The 21,107-nt window shown below is 37.0% G+C and overlaps 1 protein-coding gene across 8 annotated transcripts in view; it reads right to left on the bottom strand.

The window, feature by feature from the left end:
- Positions 1 to 21,107, bottom strand: part of ripk1l (receptor (TNFRSF)-interacting serine-threonine kinase 1, like) — a 97,437-nt gene that overhangs the window by 56,789 nt on the left and 19,541 nt on the right. For 3 of the 8 annotated variants that reach the window (XM_069909082.1, XM_069909013.1, XM_069909021.1), the window contains exons 2-4: positions 10,112 to 10,213; positions 9,236 to 9,417; positions 566 to 719 (exon numbers count right to left, since the gene is read on the bottom strand). In XM_069909082.1, coding sequence (XP_069765183.1) covers positions 566 to 719; positions 9,236 to 9,387 — 306 coding nt within the window. In that variant the 5' untranslated portion in view covers positions 9,388 to 9,417; positions 10,112 to 10,213. Of the gene's footprint in view, positions 1 to 565; positions 720 to 1,815; positions 1,961 to 9,235; positions 9,418 to 10,111; positions 10,214 to 11,682; positions 11,749 to 21,107 lie in introns of those variants that run through there. The other 5 variants (XM_069909031.1, XM_069909041.1, XM_069909047.1 and 2 more) reach the window with 5 other exon arrangements.

Below are 21,107 nucleotides of genomic sequence, written 5' to 3' on the forward strand. Positions count from 1 at the left end.
ATTTAGGATCTTAACAGTTGACTGTACATTCTGAAGCAAATAAACTGGGGAAGGATTACAAAGTTACAACTAGAGCAAGTTATCTTGGAGCATTATATAGGTGATTAAAAGATTGGGTGAAGCAAGACCAATGGAGGAACTTGTAAGCAAGTGTGACAATTTTACAATTGAGGACAAGCTCAAACAAGAGTTAGTGGGGGTAGACAAATTCAGAGGTGATGGGTTAATGGGAAGTTAATGGGTTAAGTTAGGACACCATCAGCAAAGTTCAGGATGACTGCAGGCTTGTAAAGAATGGAATGAGGAAGATGGCCTGGACTGCACTAGAGAGCTAATAAATGCACTGGGTGGTATAAATTACAGGCAGAAGTTACAAAGTCTTTTGTGATTGGAAGGTACATGGTTGAATCTTAGCTTATTAGATAATCAATGCTTCCTTCTACCTGGCACCTTTCTTTGCACATTATCCAATGGCCATGCTGTTTTTTGTGCAGATTTTCAAGGTTTACAAGATGTTTATGATATATACTCTTCTTGATATGATGATACAACTCTTTCAACTTACACTCATTAAAAGCTGCAGCAGATTTCCATTCACCATGAATTCCATGACAAGCGAATAATTCCCTTCCTCCAAAATAACTCCAATCAACTTTATTACCCGATCGTGATTCAACTTATGCATCATTTTACCTTCCTCCAGGAGAGATCCTTTGTATCTGCAAAATGGGTAATGTGAATTAAAGTCCTTTGATTTCCACACCTGGGAGATTATTAAGACTGCACATATGTTCAAATCCATTTTTTTTTGTAATTTCATAACGTAGCAGAAATACATTTTAAAAAATTTGAGAACAAAACTTTGTGATGACAATATCAATGTTTGCCATAATTTTTTTGTCGGTCAAGTTTAACATATGTAAAATTGACTGGAGTTGGTTTTCATTGTCTTTGGTCAATAAAACAATATTCCAAGCAGCAACACTTCTCTAATAACCATGGGTATGATCCTTAACAAAAAGCTATGAATTCTAAGCATACAACTTCACAATCAGTTGGTACTAATCATGCATCTGGTTTTATTTAACAATTCTTAAAAAATTCCAATCTGCTTTAAAATGCTGAAATGCACGAACTAGAAACTGTTCATTTACCCTCTCAAAACACCCCTTCCACACAATGAAAATGCAACTTCTATATAGTTTACTGTTGGACAAAATTGAATGAAGACCAACTGATTCGTAAAATAGGCAGCCTGCTAAATTAAGTCACAGCTTTCCTATTTGCCTAATCCAACATAACAATGTAAAGTGTCTTAGAACGAGGTTGATGACAAGAAACAGAGCAGGAGTTGGCCATTCAGTCCATCAAGCCTGGTCTGCCACTTAATAAGATCAAGGCTGAGCTGGCCGTGGGCTCAGCTCCACTTACCTGCCTGTTCCCCATATCCCATAACCCTTAATTCGTCTATTGTTCAGAAATCTATCTGTCTTAAATACTGATTATTTCATGACATTCTCACAGTGACACAGTGAGCACAACACTGCAGCACCAAAGAGCTGAGTTCAAATCTCCCACTGTCTGTAAAGCATTCGTACAGTCACCCTGTGAACTTGTGGATATCTTCCGAGTGCTACAATTTCTTCCCACATTCCAAAATGTGTTAGTTGGTTAATTGATCTGTGTTTGGGTAGTGGGACCATGCTGAATCTCTAAATTAAATTAAATCAAAACATAAGAGGAACAGATACAGCCTGCAGGCAATACATACAAAGGAAAGTACAGAAAACTACAAAAGCCCTTGTTTTAATTTACCTTAAGAAACATGAATCCTGAGCAGACCCCAGGCATTTGCACAAATGAGCCTCATTTTCTTGGAATGGCTGTTAACTCTTTTTTTCAAAAGAAAAATCTTTGATGTCTGTGTTACAACTGTGAAACTGATAGACAATATCTTGTTTGTGGTCTGGTTCATCAACTCCAGTCTTTACTAACCAAACAAGGCATCAACATAGTTTTCCAAAGATCTCTGGATCCCACTGTTGATTCTTAAAAAAATTTTTTTTAAATTTTTTTTTATTTTTCACACTATAAACCACACTGACCAAGATACATACAGACATTTTTTCCTCTTGAATATATAGTGTCATTTTCTCCCCCTTTTTCCCCCGTCCCTTCCCTCCCTCTCCCACCCCCCTTCCAATTTATTTGAAGTTCAATCTATAAGATACATTAAACAAGTTAAACAATGTTGTCACTTAATAAAAATAAACAAGAAATTTTACTGAGTCAGTTCTTTTCGTTGTCTACTCCTTCTGTCATTTTAGGTGGTGGAAGTCCATGGTAGGATTTCTCTATTGTATTTCATGTAAGGCTCCCATATTTATTCGAATATTGTGATGTTATTTCTTAAATTATATGTTATTTTTTCTAATGGAATACATTTATTCATTTCTATGTACCATTGTTGTATTCTCAAATTGTCTTCTAATTTCCAGGTTGACATAATAGATTTTTTTGCTACAGCTAGGGCTATCATAACAAATCTTTTTTGTGCTCCATCCAAATCGAGTCCAAATTCTTTGTTTCTTATATTACTTAGGAGGTAGATCTCTGGGTATTTTGGTATATTGCTTTTTGTGATTTTATTTAATATCTGGTTTAGATCTTCCCAAAATTTTTCCACTTTCTCACATGTCCAAATTGCATGAATTGTTGTTCCCGTTTCCTTTTTACAGCGAAAACATCTGTCTGATACTGTTGGGTCCCATTTATTTAACTTTTGAGGTGTGATGTATAGCCTGTGTATCCAGTTATATTGTATCATGCGTAACCTCGTGTTTATTGTATTTCTCATAGTTCCAGAGAATAGCTTTTCCCATGTTTCATTCTTTATCTTTATGTTTTGTTCTTGTTCCCATTTTTGTTTAGGTTTACCGTTTGTTTCCTCGTTCTCCTTTTCTTGCAGTTTGATGTACATGTTTGTTATAAATTTTTTAATGATCATTGTGTTTGTAATCACATATTCAAAATTGCTTCCTTCTGGTAACCTCAGACTGTTTCCCAATTTGTCCTTCAAGTAGGTTTTCAGTTGGTGGTATGCAAACATTGTATCATGAGTTATATTATATTTATCCTTCATTTGTTCAAAGGATAATAATTTATTTCCTGAAAAACAATTTTCTATTCTTTTGATCCCTTCTCTCCCATTCTCTGAAGGAAAGGATATCTATTGTGAAAGGGATTAGTTGATTTTGCGTCAATATTAGTTTTGGTAGTTGGTAATTTGTTTTATTCCTTTCTACGTGAATCTTCTTCCAAATGTTGAGCAGATGATGCAATACCGGTGAATTCCTACGTTGCACCAATTTTTCATCCCATTTATATAGTATATGTTCAGGTATCTTCTCCCCTATTTTATCTAGTTCTAATCTGGTCCAATCTGGTTTTTCCCCTTGTTTGATAAAAATCTGATAGGTATCTTAATTGTGCGGCTCTATAATAATTCTTAAAGTTTGGTAGTTGTAAGCCTCCTTGTTTGTACCATTCTGTTAATTTATCTAGTGCTATCCTCGGTTTCCCCCCTTTCCATAAGAATTTCCTTATTATTTTCTTTAGCTCCTTGAAGAATTTCTCTGTTAGGTGAATTGGTAATGACTGAAATAGGTATTGTATCCTTGGGAAGATGTTCATTTTAATAGTTTATCCTTCCTATCAGTGTTAGTGGTAAGTCTTTCCAATGCTCTAAGTCGTCTTGTAATTTTTTTCATTAATGGATGGTAATTTAGTTTATATAGATGGCCAAGATTTTTATTTAGTTGTATACCTAGGTATCGCATTGCTTGTGTTTGCAATCTAAATGGTGATTCTTTCTTAAACTTTGTGAAATCCGCATTATTCATAGGCATTGCTTCACTTTTATTTGCGTTGATCTTGTACCCCGATACTTCTCCATATTCCTTCAATTTCCTATGTAATTCTTTTATTGATATTTCTGGTTCTGTTAAGTATATTATAATGTCATCTGCAAATAGACTGATTTTATATTCCTTCTCTTTTATTTTTATCCCTCTTATTTTATTTTCTGTTCTTATCAGTTCTACTAGTGGTTTTATAGCTATCGCGATCAGTGAGGGAGATAATGGACATCCCTGCCTTGTTGATCTGCTTAAGTTAAATTGTTTTGATATATATCCATTTACTGACACTTTCGCCAATGGCCCCTTATATAATGCTTTAATCCAATTAATATATTTCTCTGGTAGGCTGAATTTTTGTAGTACTTTGAATAAATAATTCCATACTACTCTGTCAAAGGCCTTCTCTGCTTCTAAAGCAACTGCTATTGTTGGAGTTTTATTTCCTTCTACTGCATGAATTAAGTTAATAAATTTACAGATATTGTCCATTGTTTGTCTTTTTTTAATAAATCCAGTTTGGTCTAGATTTACTATTTTTGGTACATAGTCGGCCAATCTGTTTGCTAATAGTTTAGCTATTATCTTATAATCTGTGTTAAGTAGAGATATTGGTCTATATGACGCTGGTGCAAGTGGATCTTTCCCCGTCTTTGTAATTATTGCTGTTTTGCATGAATCTGGTATGTTTTGTGTTTTATCAATCTGGTTGATTACTTCCAGGAGGGGAGGAATTAATAAGTCTTTAAATGTTTTATAGAATTCTATTGGGAGTCCATCCTCTCCTGGTGTTTTATTGTTCGGTAGTTTTTTTTAATATCTCCTGTAATTCTTCTATTTCAAATGGTTTTATTAATTTATTTTGCTCCTCTGTTTGTAATTTTGGTAGTTCAATAATAGTTAGAAATTCATCTATTTTGTCTTCTTTCCCTTTGTTTTCAGTTTGATATAGTTGTTCGTAGAATTCCCTTAAGTTTTCATTGATCTCCATTGGATTATATGTAATTTGTTTGTCCCTTTTCCTTAATGCCAATACTATTCTTTTAGTTTGTTCTGTCTTAAGCTGCCACGCTAGAATTTTGTGCGTTTTTTTCTCCTCGCTCATAATATTTCTGTTTTGTCTTCATTATGTTCTTCTCCACCTTATATGTTTGTAGTGTTTCATATTTTATTTTTTTGTCTGCCAATTCTCTTCTTTTAGTTGTATCTTCCTTTATTGCTAATTCTTTTTCTGTATTTGTTATTTCCCTTTCCAACTGTTCTGTTTCCCGATTGTAGTCCTTCTTCATCTTAGTTCCATAACTTATTATTTGCCCTCTGATGAATGCTTTCATTGCGTCCCATAGTATAAACTTATCTTTCACTGATTCCGTATTTATTTCAAAGTACATTTTAAGTTGTCGTTCAATGAATTCTCTAAAATCCTGTCTTTTAAGTAGCATGGAGTTTAATTTCCATCTATACATTCTTGGTGGGATGTCCTCTAGCTCTATTGCCAATAACAGGGGTGAGTGATCCGATAATAATCTAGCTTTATATTCCATTTTCCTAACTCTCCCTTGAATGTGGGCTGATAACAGGAATAGGTCTATCCTTGAGTATGTTTTGTGTCTACCCGAATAATATGAATATTCCTTTTCCTTTGGGTGTTGTTTCTTCCATATCCAAAAGTTGCATTTCTTGCATCGATTTAATTATAAATTTGGTTACTTTATTCTTTCTGTTAGTTTTTTTTCCAGTTTTATCCATGTTTGAGTCCAAATTAAGGTTAAAATCCCCTCCTATTAGTATGTTCCCTTGTGTATCTGCTATCTTCAAAAAGATATCTTGCATAAATTTTTCATCATCTTCATTAGGTGAGTATACATTGAGTAAATTCCAAAATTATGAATATATCTGACATTTTATCATTACATATCTCCCTGCTGGATCTATTATTTCCTCTTCTATTTTGATTGGTGCATTTTTATTGATTAATATAGCTACTCCTCTGGCTTTTGAATTATATGATGCTGCTGTTACATGTCCTATCCAGTCTCTCTTTAATTTCTTGTTTTCCAATTCAGTTAGATGTGTTTCTTGTACGAATGCTATATCAATTTTTTTCTTTTTTCAGTAAATTTAACAGTTTCTTCCTTTTGATTTGGTTATGTATTCCATTAATATTTAAAGTCATATAGTTCAACATAGTCATTTCATACTTTGTTTATCTTTCCTTTCTGTTTCCTCATCACCACCTTCCCTTCTTATCCATTTCTGCTTTCTTTTTTTGAACATATAAGACAACATTTCTAAAACATAAAATATTTCCACTATTCTCATATCTAAAATTCCTTTAACCCCAATAGTCCCTCCCCTTTCTGAGTTGCCCTTTGTCCCTTGTCGGGCAACCACATCTCCCCTCTCCATTTGGATTTGCGAATCCGCTCGCAAGCGTCAACTGATTTCGCAGTGACTGTTATTCTTCCCCACCCAGCCCCCCCAGAAAAGATTTTAATCTTCATATATAACAAAGGTCACTCTCTTAATTCCCTCCTTACGTCCTTTCTTCCCTTCTTAGTTCTTACTTATACTCTATTTTTTAGATATATATAGTTGTCATTTTTGTTCTCGTTACATCTCTTCATCTCTCTGTCTGTTTTGTAGTTGTTCTGCAAATTTTCGTGCTTTTTCCGGATCCGAGAATAGTTTGCTTTGCTGCCCCGGGATAACTATTTTAAGTAGCGCTGGGTATTTTAACATAAATTTATAACCTTTTTTCCATAGGGTCGTTTTTGCTGCATTGAACTCCTTCCTCTTCTTCAGGAGTTCAAAACTTATATCTGGATAGAAAAAAAAATTTCTTGACCCTTGTATTCCAGTGGTTTTTTGTCTTCTCTTATTTTTTTCATTGCCTTCTCCAATATATTTTCTCTTGTTGTATATCTTAGGAATTTTACTAGAATGGATCTTGGTTTTTGTTGTGGTTGTGGTTTAGGGGCTAATGTTCTGTGTGCCCTTTCTATTTCCATTTCTTCCTGTAATTCTGGTCTTCCTAGGACCCTGGGATCTATTCTTTTATAAATTCTTTCATATTTTTGCCTTCTTCATCTTCCTTAAGGCCCACTATCTTTATATTGTTTCTTCTATTATAATTTTCCATTATATCTATCTTCTGAGCTAACAGCTCCTGTGTTTCTTTAACTTTTTTATCAGATTCTTTTTTAAGTCATCTACCTCCATTTCTATGGCTGTTTCTCGTTCTTCCACCTTGTCTACTCTTTTTCCTATTTCTGTCATTATCATCTCTAATCTATTCACTTTTTCTTCTGTACTTTTTATTCTTCTTTTTATTTCACTGAATTCTTGCGTCTGCCATTCTTCTACTGTTTCCATATATTCTTTAAAAAAAATTTATCCACGTACTGTCCCTTCCCTTCATCTTCCATTTCTCTGTGTTCTTCCTCCTCTTCTTCTGAGTCGACTCCAGGATCTGTGTCCTTTACCTCTGTCTCTTCTAATTTTCTTGATGGGTTGTTTATTTTATTTTGTTGGGTATTTTTGTTCTTCTTATTTTTATTAAAAGTGTCTTGGTGTTGGTCTTCTTCCTCTGGGTTGGTCATCTGTTGTTTCTTTGATTTCCTATTTTTATTCTCTTCCTTCTTGCTCTCGTTATTTTCTGTTTTCCTGTTGAGAGTCTTGCTGTCGTGCTATACTTGTATGTTACAGCTGTGGAGATTTACTCCTCAGCTGGTCCCCCCCTCCCATCGGTGTTGTTTTTGTCTTGTGGATCGCGCATGCACAAGGATTCCCGCATGCGCGGTTGCGCACTTGTGTTTGGCTCCGTGAGCCATCTTTGTAGTCCTGAGTTCGGGGTTTCCACTGACCTCAGGGAACGGGCTTCTCTCTCCACGGCGGGCCTCCTCGTACCGGTAAGGCCTTCACCTTCCTCTTCCGACATCCTTCCTTCTTCTTTTCTTCCCGTTGTTTTTGGTTTTTCTTTCTTTGCTGCCATTTTCTCCACACTTCCACTTTCAATTTGATATGGTTTCTGTGTTAGTGACTTTGTTTTTTCTCTACCTTTTTTTTACTTTTCTGGAGAGGGCTGGTATTTTCTTACCGGTCACTACTCCATCACGTGACTTCGTCCAACTTCATTACCTATTTATGGAACAAACAAACACCCTTGACATCCCAAATCCACCATAAAGTTGTGTGGAAACCCTTATGCTTGCTTTCAATTAAATGCACCAATGTTACAAGTTCTGGTTGTTACCTATATCAAGGGCTTTTTGAAGAAGTACAAAGTTGTCCTGAGATGCTTGGACTAGTTTTTTCCAGTTGCCTTAACCTCGGAGTAAAATGTTCTGGCATCCCACAACACAATCCTAAATGTGCACATTACAGGAAGTTGATAGGGGAAGGTTGTGTGAAGATCAAATGTGATCAATTTTGAGATCACCTTTAAGTATCCAAACTGATCAATGAAATAACCAGTACCAGGCTGTGCAGAAGGATTAGAACAAAAAGTTAAAGCTGTGATCTCCAGGCACAGTTTTATTAACAATAAGGGAAAAGGAAAATTACAAAATAATTCATAAACTTGAATTACAAAACCCAATTAGTGTCATTCAGCATGGAAATAGGTCCTTTAGCCTCGAGTCAAAACATCATCACTAATTTCATTTTTAAAATTCTCCCCACATTCTCATAAATTCTCCTTGGATTCTATAATTCAGCTACACATTAGAGGCAATTTACACTGTTATGCTGTGTGTCTTTGGGGCATGGGAGGAAACAAAAACATTCATAGGGAACCCACATGGACAAAGGTAGAAGATGCAAACACCACACAGGTATCCCTTGAGGTTGCTGCACCAATGAGGTAGGTGGTACTACTACCTGCACTGTTATGTTGCACAAAAGGGAATACAGAAAGACCAACACAAGCCAAATATCCCTAAAACAAGTCAAAGTTTGTATACAAAAAGCATCTTAGTGTAAACATTGTATCATTTATTACCAAGAGACTTCCATACTACCCTACCATCAACGAACAAGATTGCCAAAAGACCTATCTGCATTATTGAATCACTTGTTTTTGCACTAATTACAACTGTGACTATTTATCTAACTGTTATTTTGTATTATTAGTTAATTTATACTATTGAGGTTTGTGTACAGCTAAAGCAAGTGAGACTTTCGGTGCATCTGCACATTGTACATATATATGACAATAGTTCAAAGTCGTCATGATGAGTTATTCAATGATTTTATGACCATCCCTGAAAGTGAGAGAACTTTGCAAAGAATAAGCTGTGTATTCACACTGAACTTACTCCATACGCTGTGGTCCTGTATATACTGTTTTTAAAACAACGAGTCCATGATTTTTCCTGTGGCATAATGAAACCATTCCAAATCCTCCACTATCCATGGGATGCTTCTCAATCAGTTCTTTGGAATCGATATGGATTTCGTCGAAAGACATACTTTTTCTAACCCGTGTTCTCGATACCTACTACAAAACAGAGGAATCAATTCATATGCATGATTGCCAATTAAAAGAAAAGTTATAAGCTCATTAAATCACCCAAACCATCTCTGGGAATCAACATGAACCTTTAAAAAAAAGACACCATATATATCTCGCCATATTATAGATTACAAGGCTATCCCTTCAAATTGCTCCAGAAACATCAAATGTATTTACTGACATCTTGGTGCCATTGGCAAGGACAACATTTATTTTCCAAAATATATTTATTGAGCATCAAAAACAAATTTGTTCACATTATACAGATGTACATTGTTCCCCCCTCCCCTTTATAGCAAAACCATAAACATAAGTATTCACATACACCATCAAATATAGACCCAGACCTCATCCTATCCCCTACCCCCCAACCATCTTGGTACCTTTGCTGACAGTATCTTTGGTATATTATGGATTGTACATTAAACATTTATTCTGTAAGCACTCATAATTCAGCAAAATAACATTAATGGAGAAATTTTCCAGTCGCCCCTGTTTATATCTGATTTTCAAGGCCAATCCCCATTTTTTGTCCTTGAGATGGTGGTGAGTTAGTTTCTTGAATTTCTCCAGTACAATAAGTGAAGGTACTCCCACAATACATTTGCAAAGGTGCAAAATTTAGATCCTACGCCAACAATAGAAGCAGAGATATATTCCATATAAGGATGGCACCTACCTTGCAGAGCACCTATAGGAGGTGATTTTCCAATGTGTCTGGTACTCTTGGCAGTAGAAGGTGGAGTTGTTGAGGGGCTATTAGTGTAGCCTTATCAAGTAGCTGCAGCAGGGAGCATATAGGGTAGAGGGAATGAATATGCAGGTTAGTGGATCGGTTGCTAATCACGCAGGGTGCTTTATTGTGGATGGTGACGAACCTCTCGAGAAATGTTGGACCCATACTCATACAGCTAAGTACAGTGTATTGTATTATAGTCCTTACTTGTGTCTTCTAGGTATACAAACCAGTGATCATTGAGGGATCAGAGGCGGAGTGAGTGAGCAAATTTAAATTCTTGGGAGTCACTACCTCAGAGGTTCTTTCCTGTACCCAACACACTAATGGCATCATAAACAAAGCACGTCAGTGCCTCTACTTCCTCAGGAGCATGCAGAGGTTGGTATGACACCAGAAACCCTGGCAAATTTCTTCAGGTGTATGTGTGACCAGCTGAATCACAGTCTGGTATGGGGACACCAATACCCCTGAGTGAAAGGCAGGTCAAATTAAGTTTATGGTCATCCAATTGTACAAGAACAACCTGACGAAAGTGTTCTCTGGTCCACAGTGCAAAAACATGCAGATGCACAACCAGACATAATACACATACAGACAAATAATACATATGCAGGACAAGTATTATTATCTAAATCAATAAATAGACTTTGTTTTGTACAAATGAGAGTCTCATTTGTTTAGTGTGACCATTTCCTTTGGTAAACCCCTTCAAAAGCCAGTGGACACAGCCCATGACATCACAGGCAAAATCCTCCACACTATCAAGAACAATTACAGGAAATACTGCCGTCAGAGAGTAGCAGCAATCATCAAAGACCCACACCTTCCAGCACATGCTCTGTTCATGCTGCCGCCTTTAGGAAAGAGGTACGGGTGCCACAAGACTCACCACCAGATTCAAGAACAGCTGCTACTCCTCCACCATCAGACTCCTCAACAGCATACTCAATCAGAGACTCATTTAAGGACTTTTACTTGCGCATTTTATTGATTTTTAAAAATTCTCTCTATTGCAGTTTATTTACATTCATTATCTGTTTACAGTTCTTTAATTGTTTACACCTATATGCAGTGTAGTTTTTTTTGCACTACCAATAAGTGGTAACTCTGCTTTGCCTACAGAAAAAAATCTCAGGGTTGTATGTGATGTCATGTATATACTCTTGACAATAAATCTGAATTCTAGATGCTAGCAAGTCTTTGGAAGTGTCAGGAGGTGATTCAGGATATCCAGCCTCTCATCTGGTCTTAGAGATGCAGTCTTAAGTGGCAGATCCAGTTGAGTCTCTGGACATTTGATTTCAATGTTCCTTTTATTGTCATGTAATAATATTTAAAAAAAATTATTGTACACATTATACTTCAACTTTTGCTTGCTGTAAAGGCAAATTTTCGTTGAGGGAGAAAATTTACTGATGGTAACATTGCCAATAGTTAAAGGCAAATGTGCAGACGCTTTCTTGTTGGAGCTGGTTATTGGCTGGCACTTCTATGACATGAGTGTTACTTACTACTCAGTAGGCCATGCTTGAATGTTGTCGCATGCAGACGTGGTTTCGTTCATCTTCTAAAGAGGTCTGAATGAAATAGTGGAATGATCAATAAGCACCCTTCTTTCTTCTAACATTATGACAGAAAAAAAGTCATCGGTGAAGCAGGTGAAGATAGGATACGACGCAGTAGATTTATTTCAATGATGTCCTAGGACTTGGATGATTGATGAACACCGCCAACTGCCAGCTTTTGTGTGATAATTGGAGTGTTTCCCTCTCGGTGTCTGTTGACTTCAGCTGAACCAGCACTCCTTTACTTCTCTTAAGAAGTCTCATGTCATTCTCTGGAATTCAGTACCTTGATTAATTTGGATCAATGCTATGATTATGTCTGGAGTAGAGAAGCCCAAGTAAAATCCAAATTGAGCACAGGTGATCAGCTTATTGCCAAATGTCACTTAATTTTCATGTATAGTCTTTTAGGATCAAAGACAATGTGCTTCCATCAAAGTTCTAGGGTTCAGAGGTAACTGATGAAACCAATGTAGGATTTTTGGACTTTCCCTATAGATGGGGCAGGAGATTAATGGGTTGTGTGGATGCGCTGTTTGGGAAAGACGTGTTCCTGCTGTCAATTACTCTAAACTGCTGGGTACTTCTAACAAATAGTCAAGGTTTTCAAAGCCACCCCAATGCTACTTCTCTATTTTGAGCCAGTCACGAGGCACTGCCGCCACAGGTCAGTGGGGAAGTTGCAATTTGTTGAGTAGGCTTTCAGTCATCCTTGATTAATTTCCTCAGTTCAGTTCGTCATATAAAACCATAAGACATTGTGGTGAAAGGTATTTGTATAGAAGTATGGACTAGCCATTCTGAACCTACCTGACCTTCCTTAACCCCTCCCTTAGCTCCTCCCGGATTTTCCAATAAAGGCTGGCATGCCCAAACTTGCCCCCTCTTGCTCCTGAACCTGTAACCTGTTCAAATAGTGTATCAGTAATGCTCAGGTTATTGGTAATTAAAGCCATTTAATCACTCCATCATGTTTTTTTATAATTTTTTATTTTTCACACTGTGAACAATATCAACCAAAATGCATACAAATATTTCCCTCTTAAAAATACAGTGGCATTTTCTCCCCCTTTTCCCCCACCTACCTTCCATCCCCCCTCCAAAACCAATAAACATTCAACATATACAATACAATAAAACCATTAAACAATGTCATCACACAATGAAAAATAAAAAAAAAAATGTGTAATCTACTTTTACACACTGGATTAAGTCATTTTGTCTTCTTATTTTAGGGGGTGGAGATCCGAGGCAAGCCCTCTCTGTTATGTTCCATGTATGGTTCGCAAATTTGTTCAAATAATGTGACTTTATTTTTTAAATTATATGTTATTTTTTCCAATGGAATACATTTATTCATTTCCATGAACCATTGCTGTACTCTCAGGCTCTCTTCTGATTTCCAAGTTGACATTATACATTTTTTTGCTACAGTTAAGTCTATCATAATAAATCTTTTTTGTGCTTCATCCAGTTTGAGGGCTAATTGTTTACTTCTTATATTACTTAGAAGAAAGATCTCTGGATTTTTTGGTATGTTGCTTTTTGTGATTTTATTTAATATCTGATTTAGATCTTCCAAAAACTTTTTCACTTGCTCACATGCCCAAATTGCATGTACTGTTGTTCCCATTTCCTTCTTACAGCGAAAACATCTATCTGATAATGTTGGATCCCATTTATTTAATTTTTGGGGCATGATATATAACCTATGTAACCAATTATACTGTATCATGCATAACCTTGTGTTTATTATATTCTTCATAGTTCCAGAACATAACTTTTCCCATGTTTCATTTTTTATCTTTATGTTTAAATCTTTTTCCCATTTTTGTTTGGGTTTATAGCTTATTTCATAATTTTCCTTATCTTGCAGCTTGATGTACATGTTCGTTATAAATCTTTTAATTATCATTGTCTGTAATCACATACTCTAAGCTGCTTCCTTCTGGTAATCTCAGTCTGTTTCCCAATTTATCCTTTAAGTAGGCTTTCAGTTGATGGTATGCAAACATTGTACCATGAGTTATTCCATATTTATACTTCAATTGTTCAAATGTTAATAAATTATTTCCCAAAAACAATTTTTGATTCTTTTAATTCCTTTTTTCTCCCATTCTCTAAAGGAAAGGTTATCTATTGTAAAAGGGATTAGCTGATTTTGCATCAATAATAATTTTAGTATTTGGTAATTTGTTTTTTCCTTTCTAAGTGAATCTTCTTCCATATATTGAGTAAATGATGCAATACTGGTGAGCTTTTATATCGTACCAGCTTTTCATCCCACTTATAAAGTATATGTTCCGGTACCTTATCCCCTATTTTATCTAGCTCTATCTTAGTCCAGTCTGGTTTTTCCCTTGTCTGATAAAAATCTGATAAATACCTTAATTGCGCTGCTCTATAATAATTTTTAAAGTTTGGTAACTGCAAACCACCTTGGTTGTACCTCTCTGTTAATTTATCTAATGCTATCCTCGGTTTCCACCCTTTCCATAAAAATTTCCTTATTATTCTCTTTAGTTCATTAAATAATTCCTCTGTTCAGGGAATTGGTAACGATTGAAATAAGTATTGTATCCTTGGGAAGACATTCATTTTAATGCAATTTACCCTCCCTATCAACATTAGTGGTAATTCTTTCCAATGTTCTAAGACAAAGTCTTCCTGCAATTTCTTTATTAGTGGCTGATAATTTAATTTCTACAAGTGTCTTAAATTATTATCTAACCTAATACCTAGGTATCGGATTGCTTGTGTTTGCCATTTAAATGGTGATTCTTTTTTAAATTCTGTATAATCCGCATTACTTATTGGCATCACCACTTTTATTTGTGTCGATGTTGTACCCCGATATTTCTCCATACTCCTTCAATTTCTTATATAGTTCTTTTATTGATATTTCTGGTTCTTTTATGTATACTATGATGTCATCTGCAAATAGACTGATTTTACACTCCTTCTCCTTTATTTTTATCCCTTTTATTTTATTATCTGTTCTTATCAGTTCTGCCAATGGTTCTATTGCTAAAGCGAACAGTGAGGGAGATAATGGACATTCCTGCCTTGTTGACCTACTTAATTTAAATTGGTTCAATATATATCCATTTACTGTTACCTTCACCAATGGTCCATTATATAATACTTTAATCCAATTAATATATTTTTCTGTTAGATTGAACCTCTGTAATACTTTGAATAAATAATTCCATTCTACCCTGTCAAAGGCTTTTTCTGTGTCTAAAGCAAAGGCAACTGTTGGCATCTTATTTCTTTGAACTGCATGAATTAGATCAATAAATTTACAGACATTATCTGCTGTTTGTCTTTTCTTAATAAATCCAGTTTGATCTTGTTTTACTACTTTTGGTACACAGTTGGCCAATCTGTTTGCTAATAATTTTGCTATTATCTTATAATCTGAATTAAGTAGAGATATTGGTCTAAATGATGCTGGTGTTAGTGGATCCTTCCCCGTCTTTGGTATTACTGTAATTATTGCTGTCTTACATGAATCTGGCAAGTTTTGTGTTTCTTCTACCTGGTTCATTACTTCCAGGAGAGGAGGAATTAATAACTCTTTAAATGTTTTATAGAATTCTATTGGGAATCCATCCACTCCAGGCATTTTATTGTTTGGCAGCTGTTTTTAATATATCCTGTACTTCCTCTATTTCAAATAGTTTTATCATTGTTTTGTTCCACTTCTTGCAATTTTGGCAGTTCAATTTTAGCTAAAAACTCTTCTATTTTATCATCTTTCCCCTCATTCTCAGTTTGGTATAATTGTTCATGAAATTCCTTAAAGTTCTCATTAATCTCCATTGGATTATATGTAATTTATTTGTCTTTTTTCCTTGATGCCAATACAGTTCTTTTAGCTTGCTCTGTTATAAGTTTCCAGGCTAATATTTTGTGTGTTTTTTCTCCTAGTGCATAATACTTTTGCTTTATTTTCATTATGTTCTTCTCCACCTTATACGTTTGTAATGTTTCGTACTTTATTTTTTTTTCCGCCAATTCTCTTTTTGTTATATCATCCCTTGTTGCTAGTTCCTTTTCTGTACTTACTATCTCCCTTTCCAACTGTTCTATTTCCTGATTGTAGTCCTTTTTTATCTTAGTTACATAACTTATTATCTGCCCTCTGATGAAGGGTTTCATTGCATCCCATAATATAAATTTGTCTTTCACTGATTCCATATTTATTTCAAATTTTAATTTTCTTCACTTTATTTCAAAATTTAATTTTATTTTAATTTGGCATTCAATAAACTCTCTGAATTCCTGCCTTTTAATTAGCATGGATTTTAACTTCCATCTATATGTTCTTAGTGGGATGTCCTCCACTTCTATTGCTAATAATAGGGGTGAATGATCTGATAGTAGTCTAGCTTTATATTCATTTTTCCTAACTCTCCCTTGCATATGGGCAGACAACAAAAACATATCAATCCTTGAGTATGTTTTATGCCTACTCGAATAATATGAGTATTCCTCCTCTCTTGGGTGCTGCCTCCTCCATATATCCATAAGCTTCATTTCCTGCATTGATTTAACCATAAATTTGGCCACTTTATTATTTTTGCTTGTCTTTTGTCCAGTTTTATCCAACATTGGATCCAAATTAAGGTTAAAATCCCCTCCTATCAATATATATTCCCTTGCGTATCTACAATCTTCAAAAAAAATCTTGCATAAACTTTTGATCCTCTTCATTAGGTGCATATATATTGACCAAATTCCAGAGTTCTGAATATATCTGACACTTTATCATTACATACCTCCTTGCTGGATCTATTATTTCCTCCTCTATTTTTATTAATTAATATAGCTACACCTCTAGCTTTTCACCAGCGTTGTCTCCGCTCCATCCTCAACATCCATTGGAGCGCTTTCATCCCTAACGTCGAAGTACTCGAGATGGCAGAGGTCGACAGCATCGAGTCCACGCTGCTGAAGATCCAGCTGCGCTGGGTGGGTCACGTCTCCAGAATGGAGGACCATCGCCTTCCCAAGATCGTGTTATATGGCGAGCTCTCCACTGGCCACTGTGACAGAGGTGCACCAAAGAAAAGGTACAAGGACTGCCTAAAGAAATCTCTTGGTGCCTGCCACATTGACCACCGCCAGTGGGCTGATATCGCCTCAAACCGTGCATCTTGGCGCCTCACAGTTTGGCGGGCAACAACCTCCTTTGAAGAAGACCGCAGAGCCCACCTCACTGACAAAAGGCAAAGGAAGAAAAACCCAACACCCAACCCCAACCAACCAATTTTCCCTTGCAACCGCTGCAATCGTGTCTGCCTGTCCCGCATCGGACTTGTCAGCCACAAACGAGCCTGCAGCTGACGTGGACTTTTTACCCCCTCCATAAATCTTCGTCCGCGAAGCCAAGCCAAAGAGAGAAGAGACCTCTAGCTTTTAAATTATATGATGCTGCTGTTACGTGCCCTAACCAGTCTCTCTTTAATTTATTATGTTACACTTCAGTTAGATGCGTTTCCTGCACAAATGCTATGTCTATTTTTTCTTTTTTCAGTAAATTTAATAGCCTCTTATGTTTAATTTGGTTATGTATTCCATTAATATTTATAGTCATATAATTCAACATGGCTATTTCATATCCTGTTTATACCTCATTTTCACTTCCTCACCACCACCATTCCCCTTTTCTGCATTTTCATCTCTCAGTTTTCTCTTTTTAAACTCAATGTATAACAACATATTTATAACATAAAATACTTCAACAACTCCCACATCCAATATTCCCTTAGCCCCAAATGTCCCCCCCCCCATCTCTGAGTTGCCCCTTATCCCTTGCCGGGCAACCACAACTCTCCTCTCCATTTGGATTGTGAACCCGCTTGCAAGCGTCAACTGATTTCGCAGTGACAGTTATTCTCTCCCACCCAACCCCCTCCAGAAAACTTTTTTTTTTACACATATAACAAAGTTCACCCTCTTATTTTCCCCCTTATTTCCTTTCTTCCCTTCTCTTTCTCTTCTTTAGTTCTTACTGATACATTATTTTTACATCTTTATATGTAGTTTGTCATCATTCTTCGTTCTCGTTACATCTCTTCATCTCTCCTTCTGTCCTGCAGGCGTCCTGCAAATTCTCGTGCTTTCTCCGGATCCGAGAACAGTCTGTTTTGCTCCCCAGGGATAAATATTTTAAGCACAGCTGGATATCTTAACATAAATTTATAGCCTTTTTTCCATAGAATTGATTTTGCTGTATTAAACTCCTTCCTCTTCTTTAAGAGTTCAAAACTTATGTCTGGGTAAAAAAATACTTTTTGACCCCTGTATTCCAATGGTTTATTGTCTTCTCTAATTTTATTCCTTGCCCTCTCCAGTATATTTTCTCTTGTTGTATATCTCAAAAATTTTACTAAAACTGATCTTGGTTTTTGTTGTGACTGTGGTTTCAGAGCTTCTGTTCTGTGTGCCCTTTCTATTTCCATTCCTTCCTGTATTTCTGTCATTCCCAGGATCTTTGGGATCCATTCTTTTATAAATTCCTTCATATCTGTGCCTTCTTCATCTTCCTTTAGGCCCACTATTTTTATGTTGTTTCGCCTACTATAATTTTCCAACATATAAATTTTCTGAGCTAACAACTCTTATGACTCTAACTTTTTTGTCACTTTCTTCCAATTTTCTTCTTAAGTCACTTCCATTTCTACAGCCATTTCTCGTTCTTCCACATTTTCTAATCTTTTCCCTATTTCTTTCATGACCAGCTCTAATCTATTCACTTTATTTTCTGTACTTTTAATTTTTCTTTTCATTTCACTAAATTCTAATGTCAACCATTCTATTAATGCTCTCATTTGTTCTTGAAAAAAAAACTTTATCTATACTCTGTCCATCTGTTTTACCTTCTATTTCTCTGTGCAGATCTTGGTCTTCTTCTTCCTCTTCTTCTGTGTCTGTACCTGTGTTTGTGTCTTCTTATTCTCTCCTTTGTATCTGTGTCTCTTCTGACTTTCCTGATGAGTTGCTTGTCTCACTTTGCTGGGCTTTTTCTTGCTTGGCTTCTTGCTGTTGGTCCTCTTCTTCTGGGCTACTCATCTGTTGGGCCTCCTGCTGCTGCTCTTCTTTCCTTTCACTCCCTTTCCGGTCACTTTCCTCTTCTTCCAGCTGAGAGCCCTGGTGTTGGGCATCCCTCAGCTGGTCACGTTGTGTTTGCCCGCTCCTCGGCTGAGCCCCCCTCCCGTCGGTCTTCTCCTTAGTAAGTGCACTGCGCACTTTTGTTTGGCTCAGAGAGCCATTTTTGCAGTCCAGCAGTCAGGGAGGTTGTGTCTCTGCGGGGTTGTCACCAACCTCGGAGAACGGGCTCTTTTCTCTACGACAGCTCCCTGTTGCTTCATGCAGTTAAGGCCTTCTCCTTTCTCTTTTGGTGTCTTTTCTTCTTTTTTCCCTGTTGTTTTTATTTTTTCCTTCTTGGGTGCCATTTTCTTTCTTTTCTCTACAACTTTATCTTTTATTTGTTATGTTTTGTATTTCTTGAACTTTGTATTTTCTTCACTTTATTTTTTTCTTTTCTGGAGAGTCTGGTATTCTCCTACTGGCAACTACTCCATCACGTGACTCCTCTATCACTCCATCATGTTGATGTGATTATTGTATGCACCACAGACATAGGAGCAGAAATAGGCTATTCAGTCCATCAAGTCTGCCCTGCTATTCAATCATGAGCTGATCCATTTTATTACTCAGCCCCATTACCCGGCCTTCTCACCATAACCTTTGATGCCCTGGCTAATCAATAACCTATCAATATCTACCTTAAATACACAATATACCTCTGAGCAATGTTTGCTTCAGAAATTTGATGTCAGGCACACAAATGGTGTGGTCCACCCATGTCGATGCAATGGTGGGACCTTTCCAGGTGTCTGCTTTATTTAGTGAGAATCACTCAATGGAACAGTGATCACTGTTTCGAACTAGACCATGCCACATTTGAGGTATTGATACTTGGTATTTGCTTTAGAAGGCCTAAGTCTGTGCTCCTCCTCTGAATGGGATAGTGAATTTCATTGTTGCTATTTGCCTTCCTGAGAAATGAAAAGAGGTCCACACCTTCCAGGGTGTGTAATGTTGTCGTCAGAAGGCAATGGGGATAAGTTGGTAGAGGACCTTTTTATATCAATCTTCAGGGCTGTACACTGCAGCGAACAAGTCGACAGAATGGGATGGGATGGGGTGGGGGGGGTGGGCGGTGGGAAAGGGCTCCTACTGAAAGACCAGTTTATCTTTCCCTCTGTGGGCTTTGCTCCCCTGCTGCACCAGGCCAGGTAGCACCAGGGTCCATCATAGTGCCTGTAATCCAAACAGAAACCATAGCTTCAATCTTGAGATGCCCAACCCAGATTGCTCTTTGTCGAGGGAGTACCATTTTACTCTAGCATCTGGGGTTTTCCCACAGGGTTGAAGACTGAGGAAGGGCATGGGGAGGACAGGATAGGCCAAAGCAGTTTGAGGGTGGGCACCTGGTGAAGAAGGTAAGCAGCAGGGCACAAGAGAGAAAATGGTGGGGAGTGGTAGGAGGTTAAGGGATGGGATAGAAGGCAAAAAAGATTCAGAGACAGGGAGGATTGGGTAAGAGGGAATAAGAGGTGGTGAGTTTATGAGGGTGCTGGGTAGGATTTGACAAGAGAGCGGATATCCACCTCTACCTATTTCTGTGTGTGTAGGAGTTTCTGTGAACATTTCTATGTGATTTCCACCTTGTATAATGCCAATGGTCGTGCAGCACATCCTTTACTCCAGGGTTCTTGGGCTTATCTGCTACAAGATCCTCATCCTGTCAAGTCTGTATGGTTGCCTGGAGACAAGGACTATCCATATTGGAAAAAAAATCAAGAAGAAGCTTCCTTTAATCCTCAATGAAGGCTGGGTCCAAGAACATCAGAGCAGTCGTTATAGTGACTGAACTTAGAAAGTAAAATCCGATGAGTTCAGGTAAGGTCCTAATTATTGTACTGTCTGAACAGTGGGAATGGCAGCTAGGCAGGAGTATGCTCTTCTTACAGGATGTGGGAAACTTGGCACAGCGCTTGTCCCTCATGACTCCACCTACTATAATTGCATCCAGCTGCAGCTCCACATGGACTGAGTTAGGGAACTGGAGCTGGATGAATTACAGATCATTAGAGAGGCAGAGGGAGTGATAGACAAGAGATATAGGGAGGCAATCACACTAAGGAAGCAGATAGCTGGGTGACTGTTAGGTGAGGGAAAGGGAATAGGCAGTCAGTGTAGGGTATCACTGTGGTCTTTCCCATCAATAACAAGTATATAAACTTGAATACTGTTGGGGATACGAGCTACCACGGAAAAGCCGCAGCAGCCAGGTC

The sequence above is a fragment of the Narcine bancroftii genome, chromosome 1, assembly GCF_036971445.1.
Source record: "Narcine bancroftii isolate sNarBan1 chromosome 1, sNarBan1.hap1, whole genome shotgun sequence".
NCBI classification, from domain to species: domain Eukaryota; kingdom Metazoa; phylum Chordata; class Chondrichthyes; order Torpediniformes; family Narcinidae; genus Narcine; species Narcine bancroftii.